Here is a 24,182-nt window from a genome sequence, read left to right as displayed (position 1 = left end):
AAGAGGGAGGGATGTCCATACGATGGAACAGTACTGCCATCTACTGTCAGCATAAAACTACATTTTAAGATTAAATACATTCATGTAATTTATTTACCCTGCAAGGTTAAAAAAATATATTGTTGTGAATTCCCAAATGAATTTATAATAAATAAATAAATACATAATATATTTTTGAAACACATGTCCAGGAGGCTTTGTGAACTACAAAATGGAAATATTTTGAAGTTCTGAGCACATTCAAACTGTCTGGTTTCAGGTCTTCCACCAGCACTCAGTCAACAACACAACCAGCGTCAATATGGACTTCAATAGTTTATTTTGTCCTTTTGCACCTCAGAGAGATGTGAGACTTGTGTCTGCTGAAAACACGGCAACGTCCCCACTTCATGCACTGTGTATAAAAAATGACCACTTCTTTTTTAAGTTAAGCTTTATTACAAAACATAGCACAAATAATTGACTTAATGGACATTTCATCACTGTGTTCAGTTTCATAAATACACGAAAAATAAATCAATTTGCATATTATATTTAAATTCATACAAAGCATCACAATTCATCTTCTTCTCACTCTTTTGTGGTTTTCTTTAGTTTGGTCTTCAGCTCGGACATAAGTGGGTTTCCAAATCTGGGGACACAGGAGAAAACTAAGAATCAGAACATGTCTGAGCATAAGATGCCTATTTTGTGTTGAACATTATGATGTCAATACTCGTAGACTGTTTTCTTTACCCTGGATGTCTTGGTGGCATCCATTTAGGTTTGTGTTGCGGCTCATCCTGGGTGTGAGTGTCACTCCTCTCCTCTGGCTTTGTCTCCTGTTGATAGTCACATTTTAATAATGTATATACACCTCAACATAAGAGAAAGGTAATATTCAAAAATTATTAATAATACCTGTGAGAGGGTGTCTGGACTACTTTCATCTCTCGCCACCCGTTGTGTCTTTTTTAAAACAGGAAATCCTGCACCAAGCCCTAAAACAAAAACAAGTGTGACATCCTTTACAGGTTAAAAATAATTGGACATAAAGGACTCAAGGTACTGGCCTTCCATTCATCATAAAGTGACCTACCAGGCAGTTTTAATCCAAAGCCCAAGCCTCCCAAAGGCACACCTGTGGGGACTTTGGCAGACAGATGTGGAGAGGGTGTGGGATCCAATGAGGGCATATGTAGAAGGGAGCGGGGATCTTTGGGTGGCCTTACACGAGGGTTTTTAACAGAAATTCTCGACCTTTGCGCAGTGAAGTCAAGCGCAGAGCTGTCCACCTGCAATTACAAACACAACTCAATTCACACCATCTTTATATGTTATGAATACTGCCTGGTTTCATTCATGATTTAATAAGATGTTTTTATACGGTTAAATATGTAATTTTAGAAGCAATACCTCCATTTGATCTTCGGACTTTGTCGTTGGCTGTCCTGCCACGTCAGTCCTGTTTAGCCCAAGTAATGATTCAGCAACATCTTCTGACCACCCGGGCTGCGGTTCGTCCACTGAGGGCAACTTCCACTCGGATTCAGTGCAGGTGTTGCCCTGTGAACCAGATTCCGTCAACACGATCTCATCCTCTAACGACGCCTCTGAGCCGGATCTAGATCGTCCTGATTCTGTGCGTTTGATTTCATCCGGAGAGTCGGACACAGTCACCTCAAGAGGCTCATCTTCAGCTTTTGTTTTCTCGACCTCGAATAGAGAACTCATTTCTGTCGGTGGCTTAGCTTCTGCTTCTTCAGTGTCTTTCCGGTCGGATACCTCAGCATCGATCTCTTTCTGTGATCCAGATTCAGTCTCCGCTGATTCAACCTCTTCCTCGTCTGTTTTTTCAGGTGATTTATCTGATTCCTGATTCAGATGTCTGGCCTCTGGTGACGGGACTCCTGAATCAGGGTGAAATCCTGACTCAGCGAATGATTCCTTCTCTTTCAGATACCATTGCTCGGTCTCAGCTGCTTCCTCCATCAATGTATCCTGAGATTCAGAGTTAGGTTGTTGGGTAGACAATTCAGAGATGTCTGCTGACTCTGACACAATAGCCAACGTGTCATATATGCCTTGAAATGACCCGCTGCTAGTTGATATCAGTAGCTGACTTCCACTGTTACAAGTTCCCCATTCACCGAGAGACTGGTCCAAAAATCCAGACTCTACTGTTGATGAAGACGTTTCTGTGTCCCTCACTAATTCAGATTCCCTTGAACTTGACTCCACAAGCTGCTCTTTATCCTTCTCTGTGTACACTGATGATATTTCACCTCGCTCCTCATTGGATGGCTTTATTTGTTGTCCAGGCTGCGGCCCTACTTGTTGTTGTATGCCATCGTTGTCCTCTGACAAAGCCGTCTGTAGCCACAAGTCGAGGATTTCCTCATCGATCACATCCTGACGTCCACCGAATGAGCAAACCGCTTCTTCAGCACAACTCCCCTCCGATTCTGTCACATGCTTTGCCACTTCTTCTCTTGAAATCAAAGTCAAATCTTTTGGTTTGGACTCTACCGTCTTTGATTCATTAGCTGATTCAGAGTCTGTTAACATCTCATCGCTCATCTCAAGTGCTTCGTCTGACTGTTGATTTCTCGTCTCCAGTGACCCGACTGGTCGAGACAATCCAGATTCTGTCAGTCCCACTACCTGCAGATGTGAAATCTCCACCTCATTTTTGCTCTGCATTTCATCTTCTGCTGCAAACTGCTCAACTTCACAACCCGTTTCTTCCACGTCTATCCCTGCATCTGGCATTTCTACATCTTCGAGTAGTTTAGGCTCAGTCTCATCGTGCCGTCTGAGGAATCCAGATTCAGTTATGTCTTCCAGTAAACTAGGAGTCATGTCGCTGTTTTGCTCTGAGCTCAGGGCATCTACGGATTCCTGAAGGAAGCTCTCTGACATCTTCTGCCCTTCAGCCTTGAGGAACGTTTCCTCTGCTGTTAAAGCTCCTGCCGTCTCACTGCCAACTCCAGCAGCATCAGCTACTTTGGAATCACATAACCCTTCGTCGATGTCATATTCAACCAAAATCTCTTCAGACCCATCTTGCGGTTCTTCTGCCGCCTTATCGATCTCTTCTGTAAAGCCAACGTCTGACTCAAATTGTTCGATGCCCGTCTTCATTGAGTCAACCAGTAGTTCTCCTTCCTCTTCCTCAAATAAATGTCCTGATTCTTGAGTTGCTGCTTCGACAAGTGGTTTCTCTGTTTCTTGAGGCAATCCAGCATCAAAGCTGTTCTTAACATCTTGCGTACTTTCTTGCTCTTCTTCCATATGCTCCGTCACCAGTAAATAGTCAGCACCGTTTTGAAGGCTCTCCGGCTCTTTGCTCTCCACCTCTTCTGGTAATTGGCTGCCCTGGATTTCCTCGCAATCTCCTTCCTCCAGGAACCTTTGTGTTGCATTGTCATCTGGCCCAGGCACATTGTTGTACTCAGGAACTCCCTCTTGTGTTTCCTCACACGTTGGAAAGTTTAGCTCCTGCGAGACAACAAGCCGGCCTTCACATATCCCCAGGGGAATATTTTTAAACGCTCCACTCATTTCCTGTCGCGTCTCGCCTTCAGGCTTTAACGCAACTGAGGTCATTGTACCTGCTTTTTCCATGGCACTTTCTTCGTTGCCTACTTCACGGAAGAGCCTCTCCTCTTCTACTTGATCTTTCTGAAAAAGTCCCTCATCTACTGAAATGTGTGTCGTTGTCGCGTCAGGTTCTTCATTGATCACCATGCTACGGCTTTCTGTCTCGTCCTCATCTACCTCTCTTGTTTTGGTTTGCACATCAGCGTCCTTAGCCAAATCCACTTGTCCCACATCTGGGAATTCAGCTGTGTGCAGCTCTGTTTTAGCATTCTGCACGACTTCTTCGCTGCATGTAACATTTTGAGTTAAAATGTCTTCTTCTTGACTTTCTTCGGGAACTGTTTTGATGACGTCCTCCTGCTCCGGCGCTTCATCTATTGTCTGGTTGTTATCATTCACATTTTCTTCCCCAATGACAGCACCCTCCTCCTCCTCCTCCTCCTCCTCCTCATCAACCTCCTCCTCCTCCTCCTCCTCCTCCTCCTCATCCTCATCAACCTCCTCCTCCTCCTCATCCTCCTCCTCCTCATCCTCATCACTCTCACTTCTATGAGCCATCACATGCTCTTGCTCGACAACAAACGACTGATCCTCAGACTCAATGGCACTTTTGTTGGAGGCCATTTGTAATTCAACATGCTGTGAAGTAAAGCCTGGGTCTCCCTTGAAATCTCTGTCGTCATCTGACAACTCCTCACAGACGGACAGCTGACTTCTAAATTGCTTTGCTCCCTCATCAGACTTGTTGTTGTTTTCACAGGCCAGCTCTGGTACACCATCACCGGTTTCTACTTCCTCATGCGTCACCGTTGAATCTGCCTCGTTCCTCTGAATCTTTGCCTCTTCTATGTGCACGTTATCTTCTTCTTCTACACTCAAATCTGTGATCGGACACGATTTTACCCCAACGTCTTCAGCCTGTAAATCTTTTTCATCTTCACGCTGCATTTCATTTTTTGCTTCCTTTACGTTTCTCATGGTTTCACCCATGTTTTGAGGATCCTCCGGTGTCATTGCCCTCTTAGTCTCCTCCTCAGCACCAGCTTTTCTCCCACTTTCCTCCATGTCTTCTCTCATTTCATCACCTGTGAGTTTTAGTGACCTGGTGTTTGCATGTTCTTCATACGCACCATAATCCGGCGTCTCATCTCTCCCGCCAGTGCTCAATTCTTTATCTCCTTTTTCTTCTTGTTTGTCTTCTTTTGCGACCATCAGCCCTACATCATCATTTCCCACTTCTTGACTTTCTTCAGGAACTATTTTGATGACGTCCTCCTGCTCCGGCGCTTCATCTATTGTCTGGTTGTTTGCGTCGTCATTCACATTTTCTTCCCCAATGACAGCACCCTCCTCCTCCTCCTCCTCCTCCTCCTCCTCCTCCTCCTCCTCCTCATCCTCATCCTCCTCATCATCCTCATCATCCTCATCAACCTCCTCCTCCTCCTCCTCCTCCTCCTCCTCCTCCTCATCACTCTCACTTCTATGAGCCATCACCTGCTCTTGCTCGACAACAAACGACTGATCCTCAGACTCAATGGCACTTTTGTCGGAGGCCATTTGTAATTCAACATGCTGTGAAGTAAAGCCTGGGTCTCCCTTGAAATCTCTGTCGTCATCTGACAACTCCTCACAGACGGACAGCTGACTTCTAAATTGCTTTGCTCCCTCATCAGACTTGTTGTTGTTTTCACAGGCCAGCTCTGGTACACCATCACCGGTTTCTACTTCCTCATGCGTCACCGTTGAATCTGCCTCGTTCCTCTGAATCGTTGCCTCTTCTATGTGCACGTTATCTTCTTCTTCTACACTCAAATCTGTGATCGGACACGATTTTACCCCAACGTCTTCAGCCTGTAAATCTTTTTCATCTTCACGCTGCATTTCATTTTCTGCTTCCTTTACGTTTCTCATGGTTTCACCCATGTTTTGAGGATCCTCCGGTGTCATTGCACTCTTAGTCTCCTCCTCAGCACCAGCTTTTCTCCCACTTTCCTCCATGTCTTCACTCATTGCATCACCTGTGAGTTTTAGTGACCTGGTGTTTGCATGTTCTTCATACGCACTATCATCCGGCGTCTCATCTCTCCCGCCAGTGCTCAATTTTTTATCTCCTTTTTCTTCTTGTTTGTCTTCTTTTGCGACCAGCAGCCCTGCATCATCATTTCCCACTTCTTGACTTTCTTCAGGAACTATTTTGATGACGTCCTCCTGCTCCGGCGCTTCATCTGTTGTCTGGTTGTTTGCGTCCTCATTCACATTTTCTTCCCTAATGACAGCACCCTCCTCCTCCTCCTCCTCCTCCTCCTCCTCCTCCTCCTCCTCCTCCTCCTCATCCTCATCCTCCTCATCATCCTCATCATCCTCCTCATCCTCCTCCTCCTCCTCCTCCTCCTCCTCCTCCTCCTCATCACTCTCACTTCTATGAGCCATCACCTGCTCTTGCTCGACAACAAACGACTGATCCTCAGACTCAATGGCACTTTTGTCGGAGGCCATTTGTAATTCAACATGCTGTGAAGTAAAGCCTGGGTCTCCCTTGAAATCTCTGTCGTCATCTGACAACTCCTCACAGACGGACAGCTGACTTCTAAATTGCTTTGCTCCCTCATCAGACTTGTTCTTGTTTTCACAGGCCAGCTCTGGTACACCATCACCGGTTTCTACTTCCTCATGAGTCACCGTTGAATCTGCCTCGTTCCTCTGAATCGTTGCCTCTTCTATGTGCACGTTATCTTCTTCTTCTACACTCAAATCTGTGATCGGACACAATTTTACCCCAACGTCTTCAACCTGTAAATCTTTTTCATCTTCACGCTGCATTTCATTTTCTGCTTCCTTTACGTTTCTCATGGTTTCACCCATGTTTTGAGGATCCTCCGGTGTCATTGCACTCTTAGTCTCCTCCTCAGCACCAGCTTTTCTTCCACTTTCCTCCATGTCTTCTCTCATTGCATCACCTGTGAGTTTTAGTGACCTGGTGTTTGCATGTTCTTCAAACGCACCATAATCCGGCGTCTCATCTCTCCCGCCAGTACTACATTTTTTATCTCCGTTTTCTTCTTGTTTGTCTTCTTTTGCGACCAGCAGCCCTGCATCATCATTTCCCACTTGGGGGCACTGTTCCTCTCTCATGTTCTCACCTTTCTCAGATGCTTTTCTCTGGCTGCCTTCGCTCAGCTGGGTTTTATATTGCATGCTTTCTTGATCAGCTCCTAAGTCGATGTCTGTGGTGCAAAGTTCCCAGGCAACAAGTGGCCTAGAAGAGCTCAGCACAGAGGCTGTTGCAAGAGGCTGTTCCTCATCGACCCCCCTTCCGCTAGCATCACCCTCTGGGGGACCAAGGTTAGCGGGCTCGCTGTCAACTGAGGTTTCCTGGATGGAGTTTGTGTCGTTGCTGGAGAGGTTAGTGAGCTCTGGTCTGAAGAATCTGGTCACAGCTCCGGTTATATAGTACTAAGAACAAGATGGAGAGAAAGAAGTGAGACCTTTTCATTTATTCATGTTAGTGACCAATCAACATCTTTTACCCCATCATGTGTACCACATGCATTTGTTGTCTTTATTTTACAAAGTTTCTAATGATGTACTTAAACTATATTGCCAAACGTATATGGACACCCCTGTTCACATAGCTTCCTATACTTGTGGCATGAGGCTGTGTTTTATGTTTTGGGATACGCCCCCTAAGAGAAATCTTCATCAGCATACAGTCAGCATACAAGGCTATTTACACAATAGTGTCCTTCCAGCTTTGCAGCGACAGTTTGGGGAAGGCCCTTTCCTGTTTCAACATGACAACGCCTACATAAACAAAGCAAGATCCACAAATGGTTTTCTGAGTTTGATGTGAAAGATCTTGACTGGCCTGCCCACAACCCTGTCCAACACCTCTGAAGCTTTGACGTTTATTGGAGTCATGTTTCAAGCAACCCGATGAATGTAAGTTCAATATTTACTTTCCTTTTAGCTCTCCCCGAAATCTTTCATATCTGCTCTTTCATTACTCAATGCAGCACTATGTTCAGCAGCTATAGTTGATAACTTTGTCTGTGGTTTGATGCTGGACCTGGTTTCAAAGTTGTGGCTGCGAAACCCAAACAATGAGCCGAAAAAAGCTAAAATGTTCCTTCGAGCTGAGAGGAACTGCAGAGTTGGGTAATAATTAGTTGTGGGGTTTTTTCACTACAAGCAGCACCTTTCTAATTAAACATAATTATTTGATCCACTGTTATTATATAAACATTGATTGGAGCAGCTTTAAGCATCACAGGAAGCCTTTTAAGTGAACCAGCCTGCAATAATAGCAGGGCCATGAAACTCAAACCCCTAAATGCAACACAGCCAGAATTTATGTTTTCAGTTACATCTGTTTTTTTCCTGCTGTTGAAAAAGTCTATTGTGAAGAAGGTCTAGTGAAACACTGTCTGCGAGCCACGTCCTATTGTCCAACACCAGTAGCTCAATAATACTCTTGTCCATACATTCCTAAAAGTGTACTTGGAAAATTCCTAGAGAGAACTGTGTAATTTGGCGCTAATTATAGGCAAAGCACAGACAGTGTTGAATTGCTAAACCACCAAATAATAAATTAAACATACATGAAAATAACTAGTGTAGATCAGCTGAACGTGAAAAAAGTGCAATCTCTCTATACAGGTAAGTTAGCAAATCAGCATATATGAAAAGTAAAGTGTCCAATAACTGGTGGATGACAACTCAGCCCCCAAAAAAATAAACTAAACTCGGAAATGTGTCTTTATTTCCACCCAGGAAAGTTTTGAAACATTTTTAGATAATTATGAAATAAAAACCATTGTAACCGACAAATTCATGCAGCCAAATCTAGAAAATCTTGCGGAAAGCAGAATAGTGGTGTAATGTTTGGGTATCCAACCCCACACAATGTTCTTCTTTCCTTAATGTGGTCTTGCCAATGAAGCAAACTTACATTTGAGAGAGCAAGCCTATGTGAGAGAGAGAGAGAGAGAGAGAGAGAGAGAGAGAGAGAGAGAGAGAGAGAGAGGCTACGCACACTGGAGGAGGGAGACTTTCCATCCACATTTCACTGCGTTTAACATTAAATGTAAAGAAGTTATCTAAAAACACGTTTGGTTATAGATGACGCAGCGGCTCACCCAAACTGTCCAGAAAGTCCTGTCCACCCTGGAGGGGGGACCGTCCGGGTCCATCTTCAACACTTGCTCCTCGTTGCCTCTCTGACTGGATGTGACCACGCTGCTAATTCAAACAGACCCAGGCAGTTTACTTTTCCTTAAAAAAACAAACTCTGCAGCCAGCTCCACCCGTCCAGCGACGAGCACCTCCGCTGATAAAGTCGCGTCTAGTTCCTCATACAGACAAATGTCCGGGGTAACATTATGAGGAAGAGTGTGATTAACACAGCTGAGTCGCCTGTGCATCAAGCCTACGTGCGTGCTGCACAGTTTGCGGATGTGCACATCGCGCTTCAGGCCGCAAAAGTGTGTGTGATGGTTTCTGAGTTGATGTGTGACACTGAGCTTCTGAGAACATGTCTGACTGTTACGGCCGCCGTCGCTCAATTAACAAACGCATGTTAATCTTTGCCAACCTCGCTTGTTATGAAGTCCCTCAAGCCTAAATGGCACATAACAGACTGGGTTGCATTTGTTTTTGCTGGTGTTCAAATTGGAGATATTGCACACAGCACTTTAAACCCCAAGGATGCGCTTGAAGCAGACCTTTTTTTTTTTTTTAGCTCAATACACTAGAGGGGTTTTTGCTGCGACCACCGTACCTGGTCTGGTATGACCATGATGTTAGACTTCAATGGCAAACTTATATTGCTGCATGTTCGTCTTGACATTAAAAGTCAGTTTGCTGACCTTCTACTTGTGCTACCGTCACAGTTCATATTTAAACTTCACTGGTACACATCTGTCAAAAGTCTGCATATAGGTGATACTACTGCTTATGTGGAAAAAGTTGTATAAAGCATTTTGTGGCTGAGCTGTGCAACATCCGGTAAAGTTTGATATGACGAGGAAGAAGATAAAAAAAAGAGGATCTCTCCGATTCTGCTGCATCAATTTGGATAAAAGAAGAAAGAAAAACTGTCCATTAATAGTCCTACAATGTTATGGGAGTGCAAAGCTAAATCGGAGTACTCTTTTCACAAGTACACTTCAAACATTAACCATTATTGCCACTTGTTGTCACTCTTCTGCAACATAGATTCTGTCTTTATTTCTGATATTTATTTTTAACAACACGTTTCATGCTGTCGACAGCCATGGTGATTTTGAACTCAACTTAAATTACTCAGTTCAACCACGCATCACCTCCTCTGCTGTGTCTGTGGTCAGAGTGCAACAGCAAAAAAAACAGAAGTCTAATTTTGAAATGAGAACTCATCTCAGCAGTTGAGCAACAGATATCAGAACACCAAGCAGAAGAGAACTGCAGGTTGCTTTGTTTGTTGACTAATTTTCTTTGAAAAAAATAAATAAATGACACTCAGACTCACAAAAAGACACATCTCTCCAAAACAAATTTAATTGGATTTTATTTACCAAAGCAGATTTAAAAAAAGAAATCCACAAACCTGGAATATCATTGTAAAATTCTTTGTACAAAAATATTAACATTTGTAAATATCATGAATTTGGAACAAATAGTAATGGACGACAGATTAAAAATATAAGATAATAAATACAGTAAAAAGTTGGATGCAAAACCACATCATCAAAAACAGTTGGATATCGTAAAAACTAGACTATAAAGACATATATTAGATGTATTATACGGCATATATGAAATAGAGGGACTCTTTCACACATCAAGGTTTTCATGCGGAAGATCAAATTTCCTCATCGGGCTCTGAAAGAGGACACAACATAAAGTTAAAAAAAAAACACACATTAACAAACTTCCTGTTAAGTGTCACATTTACTTTCTGTTCAGCAAAATGACAGCTGCCATATCAGTAATCTTTCCCTCAACCAGTGAGACCTCCTGGCTTTCGCGAGGGTCTCTCATGATGTCGGCTCCGTAATGTGTGCATGTACAGGTATGTTTATGGTTTGCCGGGTCTCACCTGTCCAGGTTCGATAAACAGGAAGCTTGAGTGCAGCGTGTGTGATCTCCACGCAGACTCTCAAACTCGCCCTCTCATTTTCTCTGGGGCCCTTCCTCAAGTTGACTCTGTTGATGTGCAGTGCTCCCGGGTCTTCCTCCCTTTCTTTGTCGCTGTCCTCATCCACGTCTGACTTTGTTTCCTCGTCTCTGTCAATGTTGTTATTCTCTCCATCCACTTTGTCATCAATGTATTCTATTCCGTCAGTGTCGGGGTCTGTGACGGCAGCTTTAGTTTCTGTAACAGGAGCGCAGTAACAAATGAAATAAAATCTTAAACTTTGTTTGCGTTTCATGTCAGAGGAAATAGGAATACTGCACTGGCCAGTTTGCAGGATGTAATTTGGATTAAGTCGTCTTCATATCATACCCCTGTGGCTACAGTGTGAGGTGTGCAACACCAACTAACTTGTAAAAATATTCAGGAAAAAAAAACAGTGTAGAGGAGGAGCATTAAGTTTCAACTTCTAATGCAATTTTTTTGCCAACCTGATAAGTTCAAGGAACCTGCTGGAGGAGAAATAATAAGTGCTGAATAAAAGAAATCTACTTTCCTGAAAATTCATCAAGTACTGCAGTGATTTAGTGTTGCACTTCAATAGAACGTCTTGAAACTCAATGCAGACTATTACGGCTCAAACTCCAGTATGTACATGCTGGCTCCTACAGTTCCCACAATGCAACAGAAATAGCATGTTTCATAGCACGCTCCCTTACCAGGTAAATACCCGTGTGTCTCTTAAACCCAACACCCAGACTTAGTAGCACAGGCTTCCCATTAAAAAACATGTAGACTCCGAACCCAATCCACAAATAACCCAAGACTTTAAGGTCGGTCCTCCAGAGCAACAGAAGACATTACACAACTGTTAGTAGTATGCTCCTCATCTACAGTGAGCTCCTTTTGATGTGTAGCATTGTTGTATTACAAACTTTCAGAAAATACGCTGTGAGGTTTAGGCTAGTGGAACAGAAAGAAAAGCTCTTCTGAACTGCCATTATTTAAAACAAGACATATGTAGATACGGTAATGACCAGTACTTATTGCATGTCCATTCTTCCGTCTCTCCAGCTGTTTGTTTGTCTGACTTGGCAGGCTTGTGGACCTCTCCAGGGCACACACACTTTTCAGCTCCCTCTGTCCGTCATCTCCTATCTCCTCTGTCTCGTTGGAAACCAATGGTGAGAGAGTGGGCCCCCCCGCCGCCCAGAGTAATTTCACCTTAGGGTGACCTCCCTTCAACAGGAGGGAGAACACACCGACCCCCTCACTGCTCCAACAGACTGAGATCGATGGAGGAATGGAGGGAGCAACTGAACGAAAAACAAACAGAAAGAGTAAGTGAATGCAAAGGAATACATTTTCCATAAGTTAAGATATTGTAGGAATATCCTCCATATTATAAAGATAACATCAAAAAGCTGTTACGTCTATAATGAGTCATACCAATGTCAACGTTCCTCCAGTGTTTCTCAACAGGCTCCTGGAGGGAGCAGTGCTCCACTCTGCAAATAATTCCTCCTCTCTCCCTTTTCTCCCGATTTGTTGCCTTTCTCTTCAGAGTGGCAGTCGCCCTGAAGAGTCTGGGATGAGTCTGTACGGGGCCCCACATCTCTCCTCCCTCTATCACCTCCTCCTCTCGGTCATCTTGCTCCCCCTCTCGGAGCCTCAGCCAGGTGACCGTTATGTTCGGAGGGTAGAAATCTGTGATTTCACATCCGAGGGTCGAAGGCTGCCCTGGGGAAGAACTGGAGCCAACGATTTCGGACACACACGGCCTATTGATGAATCCTATTTGGGATAAAGTGGAAATTTAAGCTTTCATTTTTTTAACGAATCATTAAATTGCCTTTCTCTTACCTCTGGTCTCGCGGGTGACTGGCTGCTTCAGGGCGATGTGGTGGACACTGACCCACACTTTAGTGCCTCCCTTTTCCAGTTCACTGCGGGGCAGTTTACACTGGCTGAAGGCTGCAAAGAAGCCTTCAGAATCGGGTCGAGGGGAGGACGAGGCCTGGGAGGCCACAGGGCTCAGCTCACTCCCCTGGCAGAACCAGCGGAAGGTTATGACGTCCGGATGGAAATGTGTTGCCCGGACAGTCATGCTGATGACATCTGGAAGACAGAAATTGCGTGGATGTAGCCTCTCACAATCAATGCTTTTCATAATGTATTGAACTACAGCTGAACGATAAACTGTCTGCCTTACCAGGGTTACTTGGAGTCTCTGCCAGCTGGATTTCTGACACTTCTGGAGCAGCTAAAAGACAAAGTTTAAAAAATATGTCTATTTCTTAAATTGTGGGAATGATAAAAAAAAAAAAATAGAGGAAAAGTGGATAAGTGAAAATCTCTTCTTACACAGGATCGTAAACTTCTCCGACACCCTCTCCACCACGATCTTATCTTTGCCCATGTAGGACACCTGGCACTTAAACACAGCTGCCTTGTGGACTGAAATCCGGGGAATGAAGGTGAGCGAGGAGATCAGCTGTTGAATGCCACTTCCAGTGGAGTGCAGCGGGCCTTGAGTGTGCAGCTTGTAGTAACCCATCTCGCCTCTGGAGGGCAGCAGAGGGCCGTTCTCTGACGCTGGGGCGGTGAGAGTTAGACCGTAGGGCAGATGGATGGTGGTTAGGGGGTTATAGAGGCAGTTAAAGTTAGCTTTGGAGGTTCCTATGTGTGTAAGGTTGTAAATTGTTAGCAGAATTAAGTGTGAAAGAGAAAACATGGTGTGTTTTAGGGGTAGTTGCAATACAAATAAAAGATATTTTAAAGACAGCATAAAGACATTTCCCAAAATGTTTAACTATTTCTTTAAGGTTGGAAAAATGATCTTTTCCCACAGTCTGACAGTGATCATAGACAAACTTTGTGATCTCCACTAGAATTCATAATTAAGTTCTGTGGCAGAAGAGCTGGGTCAGTTATCACAAACTCATGCTGTGCTGCCAAAGTTTGTCAGTTCCCCAGCAAACTGCTGGTTATGTGGATGTGTCAAGCTCTCCTACCTGTGAGAGAAGTGTCAGAGATAGGGGTGTCATCGAGGAACCATGCAGTCTGGACTCGGTCCACCCTCCTGCCCTCAATGCTCACGGTCAGTCTGCCCTTATGACCTACAATCACGCGTGGAGGGAGGATGATCCCCGACACATTCAAAGACTTCTGTTTCTCTGAGGGAGGGGAGACAGAATGGAGATAAAAGAGTCAGTCAGACAAAAGGGAAGAAAGGTGGCCTGAGGTAGCAATTTATGGTTAACATTTCCAACACATTTTAATCCAGTGAATGCATTCCTCACAACCTGCTGGATCAAGTGCTCCTGAAACCTATTGTTTCTGTACTTAAGATGGTAATTGATGGTAATTGATGGTGATGTGACACTTAAATAAAAAGAACAGAGGCATTGCGGTTTCAAGTTCACGAGAAGACTTTGCTTCCTTTAAGGGGTCACAGTGGCATGCATGTATGCCCGCTGACTCACCATCCCTTCTCCTCCAAGAAAAGCCAAAGCAGAGCAGGAAGACCAGCACGATAGAGATACACATCATCGCCACAGATGCTTTGGCTGATTTAGTCAACACCGGAGTTTCATCTGAGAGGGAACAGAGTGTGAAAAATGTGAATGTAAATTTAAGTACAGCGTGCAAGCATCAAGAACAGGACAAACAAGTTACTCCATCATTCCATTCCATCATTCAAAGTGAAAAAAAGATTGTGCATGTGTAAAAGAGGTGTGAATTGTACCCCGAGTCAGCTCTTAGAAAACCTCGTCTTGTCAAACATATACCTTGGGGGTCCAGTTTCTCCAGGTGCTCTGAGCCACTGACTGGGTGCACTACCCCAGGTTGGTTTACTGCACACTCCACCTTCCCGCCTCGCTCCCTCTGCTCAGGGCTCAAAGTATAATAGTGTGTGGTTCTGTAGGTCCCATCTGGGTTCTGCTCAGTGGCGGGGGGCTCCGGGAGGGCCGTGCTGTTTTGAAGCCAGGACACAGATATTTCCTCTGGGTAGAAACTCTCCACATCACAGTAAAGAGTGAGAGGAGTGTTCCCGGGGCGCGAAGGCACGGCGGAAAGTCTAACAGAAGGAGTGTCTGAGGAGTGACAAAGAAAACGTTCAAAATATTTGGCTTCATCCAGGCTTAATCCAATTTAAAAAAGGTTAAGCAGTTGTTGACACCGTTTGTAAAGAAAAGTTTGACGGAAGTAGCTTTTCTGGCTCTACATAAAAATGTGATGAGTGATTGTGTACAAAGTCATGCGGTGTCTTTGAGTCACTCACACGTGATATTGAGTTGGAAATCCAGGTCTTGATTGCTGCCTTTGTGAGACACTTTGCAGCCGAAGGTCACATTCTGGTCCTCGCGGGAAGGGTAGAGGGTCAGGTTGCCCACAGCCATGTAGTACCCATCTGGAGTCTGTTCACCTTCAACATGGTAGGGAGGTTGAATCACCTGCCCATCTCTGGTCCAGGAGAACGAGACAGGAGGAGGGTAGAAACCGTCTGCATGGCATTTAAGCTGGCTCTCTGTTTCCAACACCACCCACTGCTGAGGGACTGACAGAGTGGGGGAAGCTAAAAGAGGACACAAATTAAATTGAGAGGGAAAAGTTGAGCTTTGTACCTGCTTTTATGTGCAAATGTGAACCTAAATGTGCAAATGAAACCTCAACAACTGCACAAAGACATACCGAGGATACTAAATGTAATGTTGCTGGAGTGCAGCGTTGTGGAGTTGTAGCTGACCGTGCATTCGTACACCCCCTGCAGGTCGAGAGCGGCTCTGAGAACCGTCAGTGAAAAGTCCCCGTTGACGAAATTGCTGTTGTTCCAACTGAGGCCTTCCACTACGTGCGTCGCTGCTTCTCTGAACGAGGCGATGTCGGAGCTGTTACGTGTCCAGTTGACTTTGAGGAGAGACTCGTTTACGGAGAGCGGGAGCGTCACATTGCAGGGGAGGGTTGCATTTGTATTTGGGCCGGCCTGTATTTCACTTGGAGACACTGTGAGCAGAGAAAGAAAGTTTAGAGGGAGAGGAAATAAAAAGCTCATTGATGCTTCTTACTGCAACACATGGGGGGGGGGGGGGGGGGGGGGGGGGGGGGGGGGGGTGGGGGGGGCCTATAATGTGCCTATAATATTTGGTTAACAATCTTCAACTGCAGTTTTAAATCTACATTTATTTTATTAATAGTTTAAGACATTTTATGACCCGAGTCAAACTAACATGTGACACTAATAGCTTATAACTATTGTGAAGCTGTCTTTTGAAAGTAGAAATGAAGCTAGAATCCTCGTACAAATGAAAGTTTGAATCCATAAGGAATAAAAACCACCTTGATTCGGTTAAATAAACTCAATCATTTGTTTCCACAGTCTTACTTGGTCTGCTGTGATCAGTAGCTACTGTGAGCAAACTTAGATAGATATTGCTGTGTTAATACCATTTCTGGGTCCTTTAGCTGACTCTATGACACTTCTCTGCGTTTACTTACACTACTGTGTGTTAAACAGATAACAAACATTCCAGTGTTTTATCACAAAACATAAACCCACAGCACCACTATGTAATGTAATTACCCACAAGGCTATAGCTCCCTTTAAGCCTGTTCTTTTTTTATTAAATCGCTTAATACCTGCTGTTAGAAAAATACCGGAACAAATACATGCTTCAGCTTGGGCAAAAAGTAGCCGCCTTCTCAAGTTTGTTTTTTTAAACATGTCAAAAACCTGAAAAGCGATGAGGAACTTTCTGTCAGGGCTTTGAGTTCCATGAAATTTTCCGCTGCACATTCTTTCTTTTCATCCCTAACCGTAAATCAGTAAACTCAGTATACCTCCTTGAATCAGAGTAAATATAAAGCCTTTGAGTGTCGTCTGGTCAACCAATCAGCTTAATTAGTAACTAGTACAATAAATACTTGAGGGCAGGTATAGAGTCAAGCAATGGAAAGCTTTTTTCAGTGTGAAGTGTTTATGTTGCACCTCTTGTTAAGTTTGATTGATGTGCCGACTACAGCAGGTTGACAGGAAAGACAAGAATGAGAATTTCAATAAAGACGCGACCAATGCTCTGCTTTGGTGAGTACTTTTGGCTACAAAAGCACAAATAGTCAAACATCATGCTAATCCACCAACGAAGCAACACTTGTGGTCCGAATCGATCAACAGCTAGATTAAAGTAATTCAAAACATTTAGGTCAAATCAGAGAATTTGAGTCTATATTGCGTCAATTTGGAAGAAATACAGAATGTCTGATAAAGACAATATACTGGTCACTGCTTGCAACCATAGTAATGATCATATCCCGAATCACCTAGACATGACAACATATAAAAAAGGTAGACAGAGAAGTGTGCCAACTTGTATGTAAACAAGGATTTCACTTCGCAATAATTACTTAGCTTTTGTAATTTTTCAGCGCATGTGAATTACTACACTGTGTGGCTGGACAACATGGATAAAATGGCAGCACTGACATTGAAACACTGAATTACATTTATGGTTATCTCGTAAATGTAATACAAGCATAAAACAGTCCCATTCACTTTATGCATTGTCATGTTGCTCAGACTTATTACACTGTACACATAATGCTCAGATACTTGTACTGGTTTACCATGAATCAACCCGAAATAAAAGGTCGTTGACATTGACACGTCTGAATATGACCAACATCTGTACTTTTACACTTATTCTAACTCCCACCTAGTAAACCACTAAAGGATCTACACAAACTGATGCTTTGCACTGGGAACTGTTAAACACTCCTGTTACAAGCCTTCAAATTCAGAGAAATCTCAAACGGCTCAGTATCAATATCTATAATTTCACCTGTTCAGCTCGTTAGGTGAAGAAACAACAATGCAGTCTTTGTAACTGGCCTGTGAGTGTAATGACACAATACTCACCATGCTTTATGAGAGTCAGGAGGACGACGTAGGCGAGGACTTTACACCGCATGGCCAGGCTTGTCTTGACACCAGGTTCTTATCATCTGGCCCTTTTGCCGTCTTATATAGAGAGCGAGGAGGTGTCAGGGGGCGGGTTTGTCCTGCCAGATGGGAAATAAGAAATATTGTCCCAGGGCCTCAGTGAAAGGAGGCCCTTGATATGTGTATGTCCTCTTAAATAAGCGAGCCCTAGAGGTCTGACGGAGCGAGGAGAAGGAGGGAGATGTGCAGGGACACACAAGTGGGCAAATAGGTCACTTAAAATTCAGACGGGCCTCCGGCCAAGGTTTTGGGGCTACTTTACATTGGTGCAGTGTTGCCATGAACAAACGGAGAGGGTGATCCCACTGAGCTTATGTGGGCAAACACTCAAGACTAAAACTCTACTGTGAAGAAGTTAGTGTGCTGATGAATCTGTACAGGCCGTCTGTCTTTGTAGTCAGCTTTTGCTATGAGTGCTGCCTTTGATCGAGGTAACTTTTTTTATATCCACAACATCCTCCTCTTTATGTTCATTAACTCGATTTGCTGTTTAAATTGTTTGACTTTGCACTTTGATTGGTATTATGAGACACACATCAGTCAGTGAGCATTTACATTTCTTATTTTGGAGATCACACAGGGCGTCTGTGTTCGTTTCTCTTGGTCCTTCTCTGCTTTACTTTGGATAGAAACAAAAGGTGTTTTAGGTGTTTGAAAGAAGTGATTAACGCGTTCCCTTTCCCCGTTTGTGTTTGGTTCTTTGTGCTCTTTCTGATTAGTCATGTTTTCTCTTCTTTCTTTTACTGACACTCATTCCTTTCATCAGGTCGAAAGATTGAGTGCACTTCAGGGGGGTGAGAGAAGAGGAGGGAAACGAGGGTTTGATGGAGGACACGCCTGCCGATGGAAGGAATGAAATAACTCGACTAGCTGTGCAGGTTTTGCAAGATTCTTGCTTTAAATCAACATGCGTAATGCTACATATATTTGTTTTTCTTGAGGCAATATAAACCATATAGTAATGCATCTACAAACGCTGCTGGATTTTGTGTTTGATAGTCTGAAATATGTATATGATTTGAATGCTGCGAGATTAGATAAGAATGTTCTGCAATGTACACAGTGACGGTGAACTTGGACGCAGTGTTACACACACTGTTAAGTCCTTGAAATGGAAGCATTGAAGTTTTTTTGTTTGACAGACATTTAGTCAGATATATTAATGTCCATTTTTATAGATATATAGCTCCGTTTGGGTAACATAGTTAAAAATAACACAGATAAATATTCAACCAGAATCTACATCTGTCAGTAAAATAAAGTAAATTTCATATTAACATTTGTGACGGCACATTGACAATCTTTACTAATACGCCAGTAGTAAACGAGTCCAAGACGGACACAGTCCTCCTGGTGGTAGCATTTTGCCCACTGGCAACTTTGTGAAACTTAAAGAAAAACAAAAAAAAACATATTAAACTGTACAAACACTTTCCCTAAAAGCAACAGGTCACAATAGTCTATGAAACTAAAAAACATCTCTTAATGTGACATTGAAAATACAAAATACATAGATTACATTTCAATTAGTTCCACCAATGGCTATGTAGCTGTTATTCTGCATGCAACTGCAACAAGCTGCCAGAATGTGCAACAAATGTAAAAAAAAAGAAAGAAACTGCCTATGATTGAGCTACAATATTATTAGTCTTTATTTTATTTTATGTACTTTAAATTATATTCCATATCTTTTAAAATATGAATCTCTGTTTAATTACTATTTTATGTACTTTAAACTATCACTTAATCATATTCTTTATGGCTGTTCCTTGTGCTATAGAAATAAACTTTGCTATTGCTATTATATAATTGATTTCAGTAATTGTTTTAACCCATTCTGCTTTTGCGTCTAAAGGCTACTTGCCCACGATTAAGGACAAAGTAACTCTTTACTAGTAGCTAACATGCAATTGGTAGCCATTACCTGGTTCAGATCAGCATTACTGGAGTCAAACTATCTTAAAAATCATAGAATTTTTTTCCTATTAAAAATATGTAAATGTTGACGTAAACGAGTAGAGTCCTTTACATTCAGGTCTGTAAATTGTTCCATTTTTGTACTTCACAACAGCAATTACTCTAAACATATACACAAGTCCACAAGAGGCAATGTGAAAAGTGAAAAATAGACAACAGTCAGTTTTCCTAACAGTAATTTGACAAAGCAGTAATGTTAGCTTAGATTGTTGTATTAGCCACATGCTAGCGTCAGACCATTGGCCTGTGTTGGTGAGCGTACTTAACAGTAACATGTTTGTTATTAAAGCAGTTTTGTTTTTATTGCTTCATGATTTAATTTTTCTGCAAAGACTTCCCGCAGTTGATGCTCCAAGAAAGGAAATACGAAACTGAAACCAACTGTTGGCGACAGATGATATTATTGGCCGAATGTTACCGTGAGCTTTGTTACAGTGAAAGCTAGCCAGCTAACTCTGTATCCTGTGAAATCCACGTTATGCAAGTTAGTTGGGTAACCAAAACTACAAGCTATCATTTGGCTAATTATGTTATTGAAAAAGAGTTACCCATGTTATCTTGGAGGCCATCAACTTTCAATGCTTCCTGAAAAACAGGTTTGGGCAGGAATGTTCACTGTACATAACACTGCAGTGAACTACGATGCTCAATCAGAGGAGCTCTCTGCGTTTACTGAAGGCAAAAGGTTTGTGACAGCACAGTATGGCAGCCTGGACTGTGGGGATACTCCTGATATGTGCCGTCCTCGCTGGACAAGGTGAGTTTTACACTGATTTACCAGTTTATTATGTATTTCAAACCAATATATCTCTTGTACAGCCCATGTTTAGTTTGTCTGAACAGTGTTAGAGAGGTTTTGACTTTATGGTCATTTTAAAAAATGTAGATAATGTGCTGGATTGTACTGTCCTGAAATGTCTGGTTCTTTTACAGACTGTTAAAAACACCTTTAAATATGACCTGAATATGAACTTCATGAAGACTAGGGCTGGACATGAATATTGGACTTGTGAGTTATTCATTCGTTGTGTATGTATTCGGTTTTAATTTGGGTATTCGGATATTCTTTTGTATCACTCAGCATTACAAACACGCATAAAAACACACCAAACCTTTTTTTAAATGAGTCTTATTCTATAACAAATACAAATAAACAATACTTCAGAATGTCAGAATTCTTAAAAGTGAATGCCTTCAATAAAACCGAAAGACAAGTGTTGCAGCGCTATGCCGGCAGTCTCAGCTGAGGCGTCTGTGCAACGTTCACATGAAACTTAAAAACAGGCACTCGTCCGTTCTGCATACCGACCGAGAAGTTGAAGCGCTTCTGCAGCGCTGCAGGTTTGGTTCCGTGATGTCATACTTAGTAAATGTCTCAAGCCAACACAGCAATAGATGACACACCTCATAAGGAGTTCAAGAAGTAGCTGAAACTGTAGTGCCACCTAGTGTCTGTAGTTACTCATATCTGCTACACTAATACTCATCTCTCTTTCCTACAGGGTCAAAGGCTCAGGGTAAGCACAGTCACATGTCATTTACTCCAGAGCTGCACTGTGACAACGTTGAACACAGCTCCAAATGAAGAACATTTTAAGCGTCCCTCATGAACCAGCCTCACTTTATTGTATTCGTACTGACACACAGTTGTCTTTGCTCTGTCAGATTGTGGACTGGCACGTCTGAACACAAGGATAGTGGGTGGTGAGAATGCTACTGCTGGATCATGGCCCTGGCAGGTCAGCATGCACATCATTCGCGTTAGCCTTCACATCTGCGGGGGGACCCTGATCAGTGACCAGTGGGTACTCACAGCAGCCCACTGCATCGTAATGTAAGAAAAACTCATCGCACCTGCATCTGTTAATGTAATTGTTGTATTTCCAGACATCTCAAAAGCTTTCGAGCTTTGATAAAGTGGAGCATCCGTTCATTTTACAGTCTTTAAAGAAATTTGGCTTCGGTCATTATTTTCAAAAGCTATCAAAACCATTTCTAAGAATATTAATAGTTTTATTAAACTAATGTAAAACTAGTTGTAAAACTGCTATATTTAATCTGTCTAGACGCATTAGACGGGAATGTCCCACCTCTGCGCGTCTTCCTGTTAGTGGCTATTTTTGCAGTCCATATTACATTGAGTGTTGTGAAAGATCTTCTATTGGTAGAAAAGTAATCATTACTCAGCTGGCAGATGCAACTAAACTATTCTTGCAAAGTCAAAACCAAATATCTGTCTATTACATTTCAATCATGTTATACAAAAAAAAAAAAAAAAATATATATATATATATATATATATATATATATATATATATATATATATAAGAAAATTAAACTAATGGCTCCCAAGGAATCTCGTTCGGAGGCAGAGGATTAATTCTCATGACTGACATATGCAACTTGATTTCAAACTACTGAAAGAGATCGACCAAATGCTCTTCAATTTCACATGGAAAATATCTCCTGAGGAAAACAATTCTCATGAATTCTTACAAAACAGATAAGCTCCATTTTTGGAGTTTTCAATAATATATTTGAAATAAATTGGCTTCAGCATTTTTTCAGAAACCCTACCTAGACTTGGAATATTATACCTCTCCATATAATATCAAAGCTCTTTTTCGTGTTTGGTACGACCTCACATTCGAATATTGCACAACATGAAGCCACCTCAGCTCAGCGTATAACCTTGTTATGTCATTTAAAACAAACAAACAAACACTGACACAGAAGACATCAGTCTGTTAAGAGTTCAAATAAAATGTTTGTTGCCCATTATGTGTCATTGAAAAAAAAAATCAATATGAAGCTTAGGATGCTATTCGCTGCCCGATGCACATGTTCAACGCCACATTAAACGGCGATGCTGTTATAAACGCCACTCCTCTTTCGCTCTCCTTGATTGAGGAACTGAAATTTACTGATACACCTGCTGACTAGTTCTGATAAAACTTGTTGCAACCTGTTAGTCTTAATGATAGTATTCATTGATTTATTCTTTTATCCAGAAGCTCACCCAGTGCATGGATTCTCTACTTTGGAAGAGACACTCAGTCTGGCCCCAACATTAATGAGGTAAACCGCGCCGTGTCCCAGATCATCGTCCATCCTGACTACAACAACACTTTGTTCAACAACGACATTGCCCTTATGAAGCTCCAAAGCCCCGTCATATTCACCGACTACATCAGACCCGTCTGTCTGGCAAGTAACTCCAGCCAGTTTCACACCTCCACCCCCTGCTGGGCCACTGGTTGGGGCAACCTTAAAAAGGATGGTGAGTTTTGGCATGCTAACATGATAACCCAAGATAGTAACTCTGCTAAACATCAACATGTTAGCATGGACATTGTGAGCATGTTAGCATACTGCTCAAAGCACTGCTGTGCAGCCTTACAGAGCTGCTAGCATGCTTCAGACTTGTTTCCTGACAGTTGATCCTTTATTCACACAGCTCTTTTTCAAAAACACTTTCGGTAAGACGGTCCCAAAGTTTAGTGTGACACAAACTAATTAATGATTACGATGCAAGAACTATTGCATTGTCACAAGACTTCTTGACTCTTGTTGGACACACACACACACACACACACACACACACAAAGTTATTTGATGAGAAAACCAGCAAGAAACAAAAATCGCCTTAAAACTGTACAAAAAGACCAGAAATAAACACTGTATCTTCTGACTTTATACTCTTCCTCCCACAGAGCCCATACCAGCCTCTCAATCACTGCAGGAGGTTCAGATTCCCGTTATTGGAGAAAAGCAGTGCAGTTGCAACTACCGCCCAGCCAATGCAACCATCACTGACAAAATGATTTGTGCGGGACAAGAGAACAAAGGAACATGCCAGGTTAAAATAATAATCCACTGTTTTGATTTTTAATTATCTGGTCTTTAATGATTTAGTGCCAGAGAATTTCGAGTTCGGTACCCATCCCTAGTATCAACTAACTGTATCGTCCCTTCTTTTCAGGGAGACTCTGGTGGACCTTTGCAATGTAAACAAGCCTCACAGTGGATCCAGGGCGGCATTGCCAGTTTTGGAGTACCTTGTGCCCAGGCTGATTTCCCTGAAGTCTATGCTCGAGTATCTCAGTTCCAGACTTGGATCTTGGATCAAGTGGCGGGGGCAAAAGTTAGCTTTGTGACATTCAGCTCCAGTGGCACTGACGAAGACAACAGCGTTGTGTGCCGTGACTCAGTCTCTGAAAAACGTCTTGATTTCCTCCTTTGTTGTGTTGTGTTTTGTTTGTCTTTTAATCATTTTACAAAGATTATACTTGGCGTTATATCTATAACATCACAATAATTGCAGTGGCGATTGTGTTGTCTAAGTGTCACGACACTGCAGCACTCTAGTTTTGTCTCTGTTGAAACATCCTTTGGATTGCACTCTTTCCTATTGGCCTATTCTAATGTAACAAACTTCATTTAACATATAGATACTCTGAAATCATCTCTCAATTTCATAGATAATGATATAAAACCATTCACCCTTCATAT

At 42.5% G+C, this 24,182-nt stretch overlaps 3 protein-coding genes across 6 annotated transcripts; 1 reads left to right on the top strand and 2 right to left on the bottom strand.

The window, feature by feature from the left end:
• Nucleotides 1–427: 427 nt before the first annotated feature.
• LOC306713544 (uncharacterized protein) lies at nt 428–3,982 on the bottom strand. The gene is made up of 5 exons (XM_079183282.1): nt 1,396–3,982; nt 1,079–1,274; nt 901–980; nt 736–821; nt 428–631 (listed from the first exon to the last, which is right to left on the bottom strand). Exons 1-5 carry the CDS (start codon nt 3,727–3,729, stop codon nt 571–573), a joined length of 2,757 nt encoding a protein of 918 aa, XP_079039408.1. The 5' UTR covers nt 3,730–3,982; the 3' UTR covers nt 428–570.
• A 6,133-nt stretch (nt 3,983–10,115) lies between these two features.
• Nucleotides 10,116–15,137, bottom strand: LOC306712750 (uncharacterized protein). 2 transcript variants are annotated; one of them, XM_079182160.1, is made up of 11 exons: nt 14,979–15,137; nt 14,485–14,790; nt 14,179–14,289; nt 13,708–13,869; nt 13,058–13,288; nt 12,906–12,956; nt 12,557–12,811; nt 12,143–12,487; nt 11,731–12,009; nt 10,658–10,933; nt 10,116–10,440 (listed from the first exon to the last, which is right to left on the bottom strand). In XM_079182160.1, the coding sequence occupies exons 1-11, from the start codon at nt 15,094–15,096 to the stop codon at nt 10,421–10,423; spliced, it is 2,154 nt and encodes a 717-aa protein (XP_079038286.1). In that variant the 5' UTR covers nt 15,097–15,137; the 3' UTR covers nt 10,116–10,420. The 2 variants fall into 2 exon arrangements, with proteins under 2 accessions (XP_079038286.1, XP_079038287.1); XM_079182161.1 differs by having other exon boundaries at nt 11,737–12,009.
• A 5,191-nt stretch (nt 15,138–20,328) lies between these two features.
• Nucleotides 20,329–24,182, top strand: LOC306713598 (chymotrypsin-like protease CTRL-1). Of its 3 annotated transcripts, XM_079183353.1 has the most exons (7): nt 20,329–20,427; nt 20,604–20,679; nt 21,173–21,187; nt 21,336–21,504; nt 22,682–22,950; nt 23,384–23,529; nt 23,653–24,182. In XM_079183353.1, the coding sequence occupies exons 2-7, from the start codon at nt 20,637–20,639 to the stop codon at nt 23,986–23,988; spliced, it is 978 nt and encodes a 325-aa protein (XP_079039479.1). In that variant the 5' UTR covers nt 20,329–20,427; nt 20,604–20,636; the 3' UTR covers nt 23,989–24,182. The 3 variants fall into 3 exon arrangements, with proteins under 3 accessions (XP_079039479.1, XP_079039480.1, XP_079039478.1); XM_079183354.1 differs by lacking the exon at nt 21,173–21,187 and having other exon boundaries at nt 20,604–20,694; XM_079183352.1 differs by lacking the exon at nt 20,604–20,679 and having other exon boundaries at nt 20,336–20,427.

This window comes from Pholis gunnellus, assembly GCF_910591455.1.
Source record: "Pholis gunnellus genome assembly, chromosome: 21".
Taxonomy (NCBI): Eukaryota; Metazoa; Chordata; class Actinopteri; order Perciformes; family Pholidae; genus Pholis; species Pholis gunnellus.
This window is presented reverse-complemented; position numbering and strand designations above follow the sequence as displayed.

What these genes read in the sequence shown, in the direction of transcription:
- LOC306713544 (XM_079183282.1), bottom strand. Translation starts at nt 3,729, where the DNA reads ATGGTGATCAATGAAGAACCTGACGCGACAACGACACACATTTCAGTA. An exon ending in CTTTGGATTAAAACTGCCTG is followed by an intron (nt 981 to 1,078) that starts GTAGGTCACTTT and finishes TTTTTGTTTTAG; the next exon opens with GGCTTGGTGCAGGATTTCCT. An exon ending in ATGCCACCAAGACATCCAGG is followed by an intron (nt 632 to 735) that starts GTAAAGAAAACA and finishes CTGTGTCCCCAG; the next exon opens with ATTTGGAAACCCACTTATGT.
- LOC306712750 (XM_079182160.1), bottom strand. Translation starts at nt 15,096, where the DNA reads ATGGCTGTGGGCAACCTGACCCTCTACCCTTCCCGCGAGGACCAGAAT. An exon ending in GGAGAAACTGGACCCCCAAG is followed by an intron (nt 14,290 to 14,484) that starts GTATATGTTTGA and finishes GTTCCCTCTCAG; the next exon opens with ATGAAACTCCGGTGTTGACT. An exon ending in TGTTTATCGAACCTGGACAG is followed by an intron (nt 10,441 to 10,657) that starts GTGAGACCCGGC and finishes GTCCTCTTTCAG; the next exon opens with AGCCCGATGAGGAAATTTGA.
- LOC306713598 (XM_079183352.1), top strand. Translation starts at nt 20,373, where the DNA reads ATGGCAGCCTGGACTGTGGGGATACTCCTGATATGTGCCGTCCTCGCT. An exon ending in GCAGCCCACTGCATCGTAAT is followed by an intron (nt 21,505 to 22,681) that starts GTAAGAAAAACT and finishes TCTTTTATCCAG; the next exon opens with AAGCTCACCCAGTGCATGGA. An exon ending in GGGCAACCTTAAAAAGGATG is followed by an intron (nt 22,951 to 23,383) that starts GTGAGTTTTGGC and finishes TTCCTCCCACAG; the next exon opens with AGCCCATACCAGCCTCTCAA.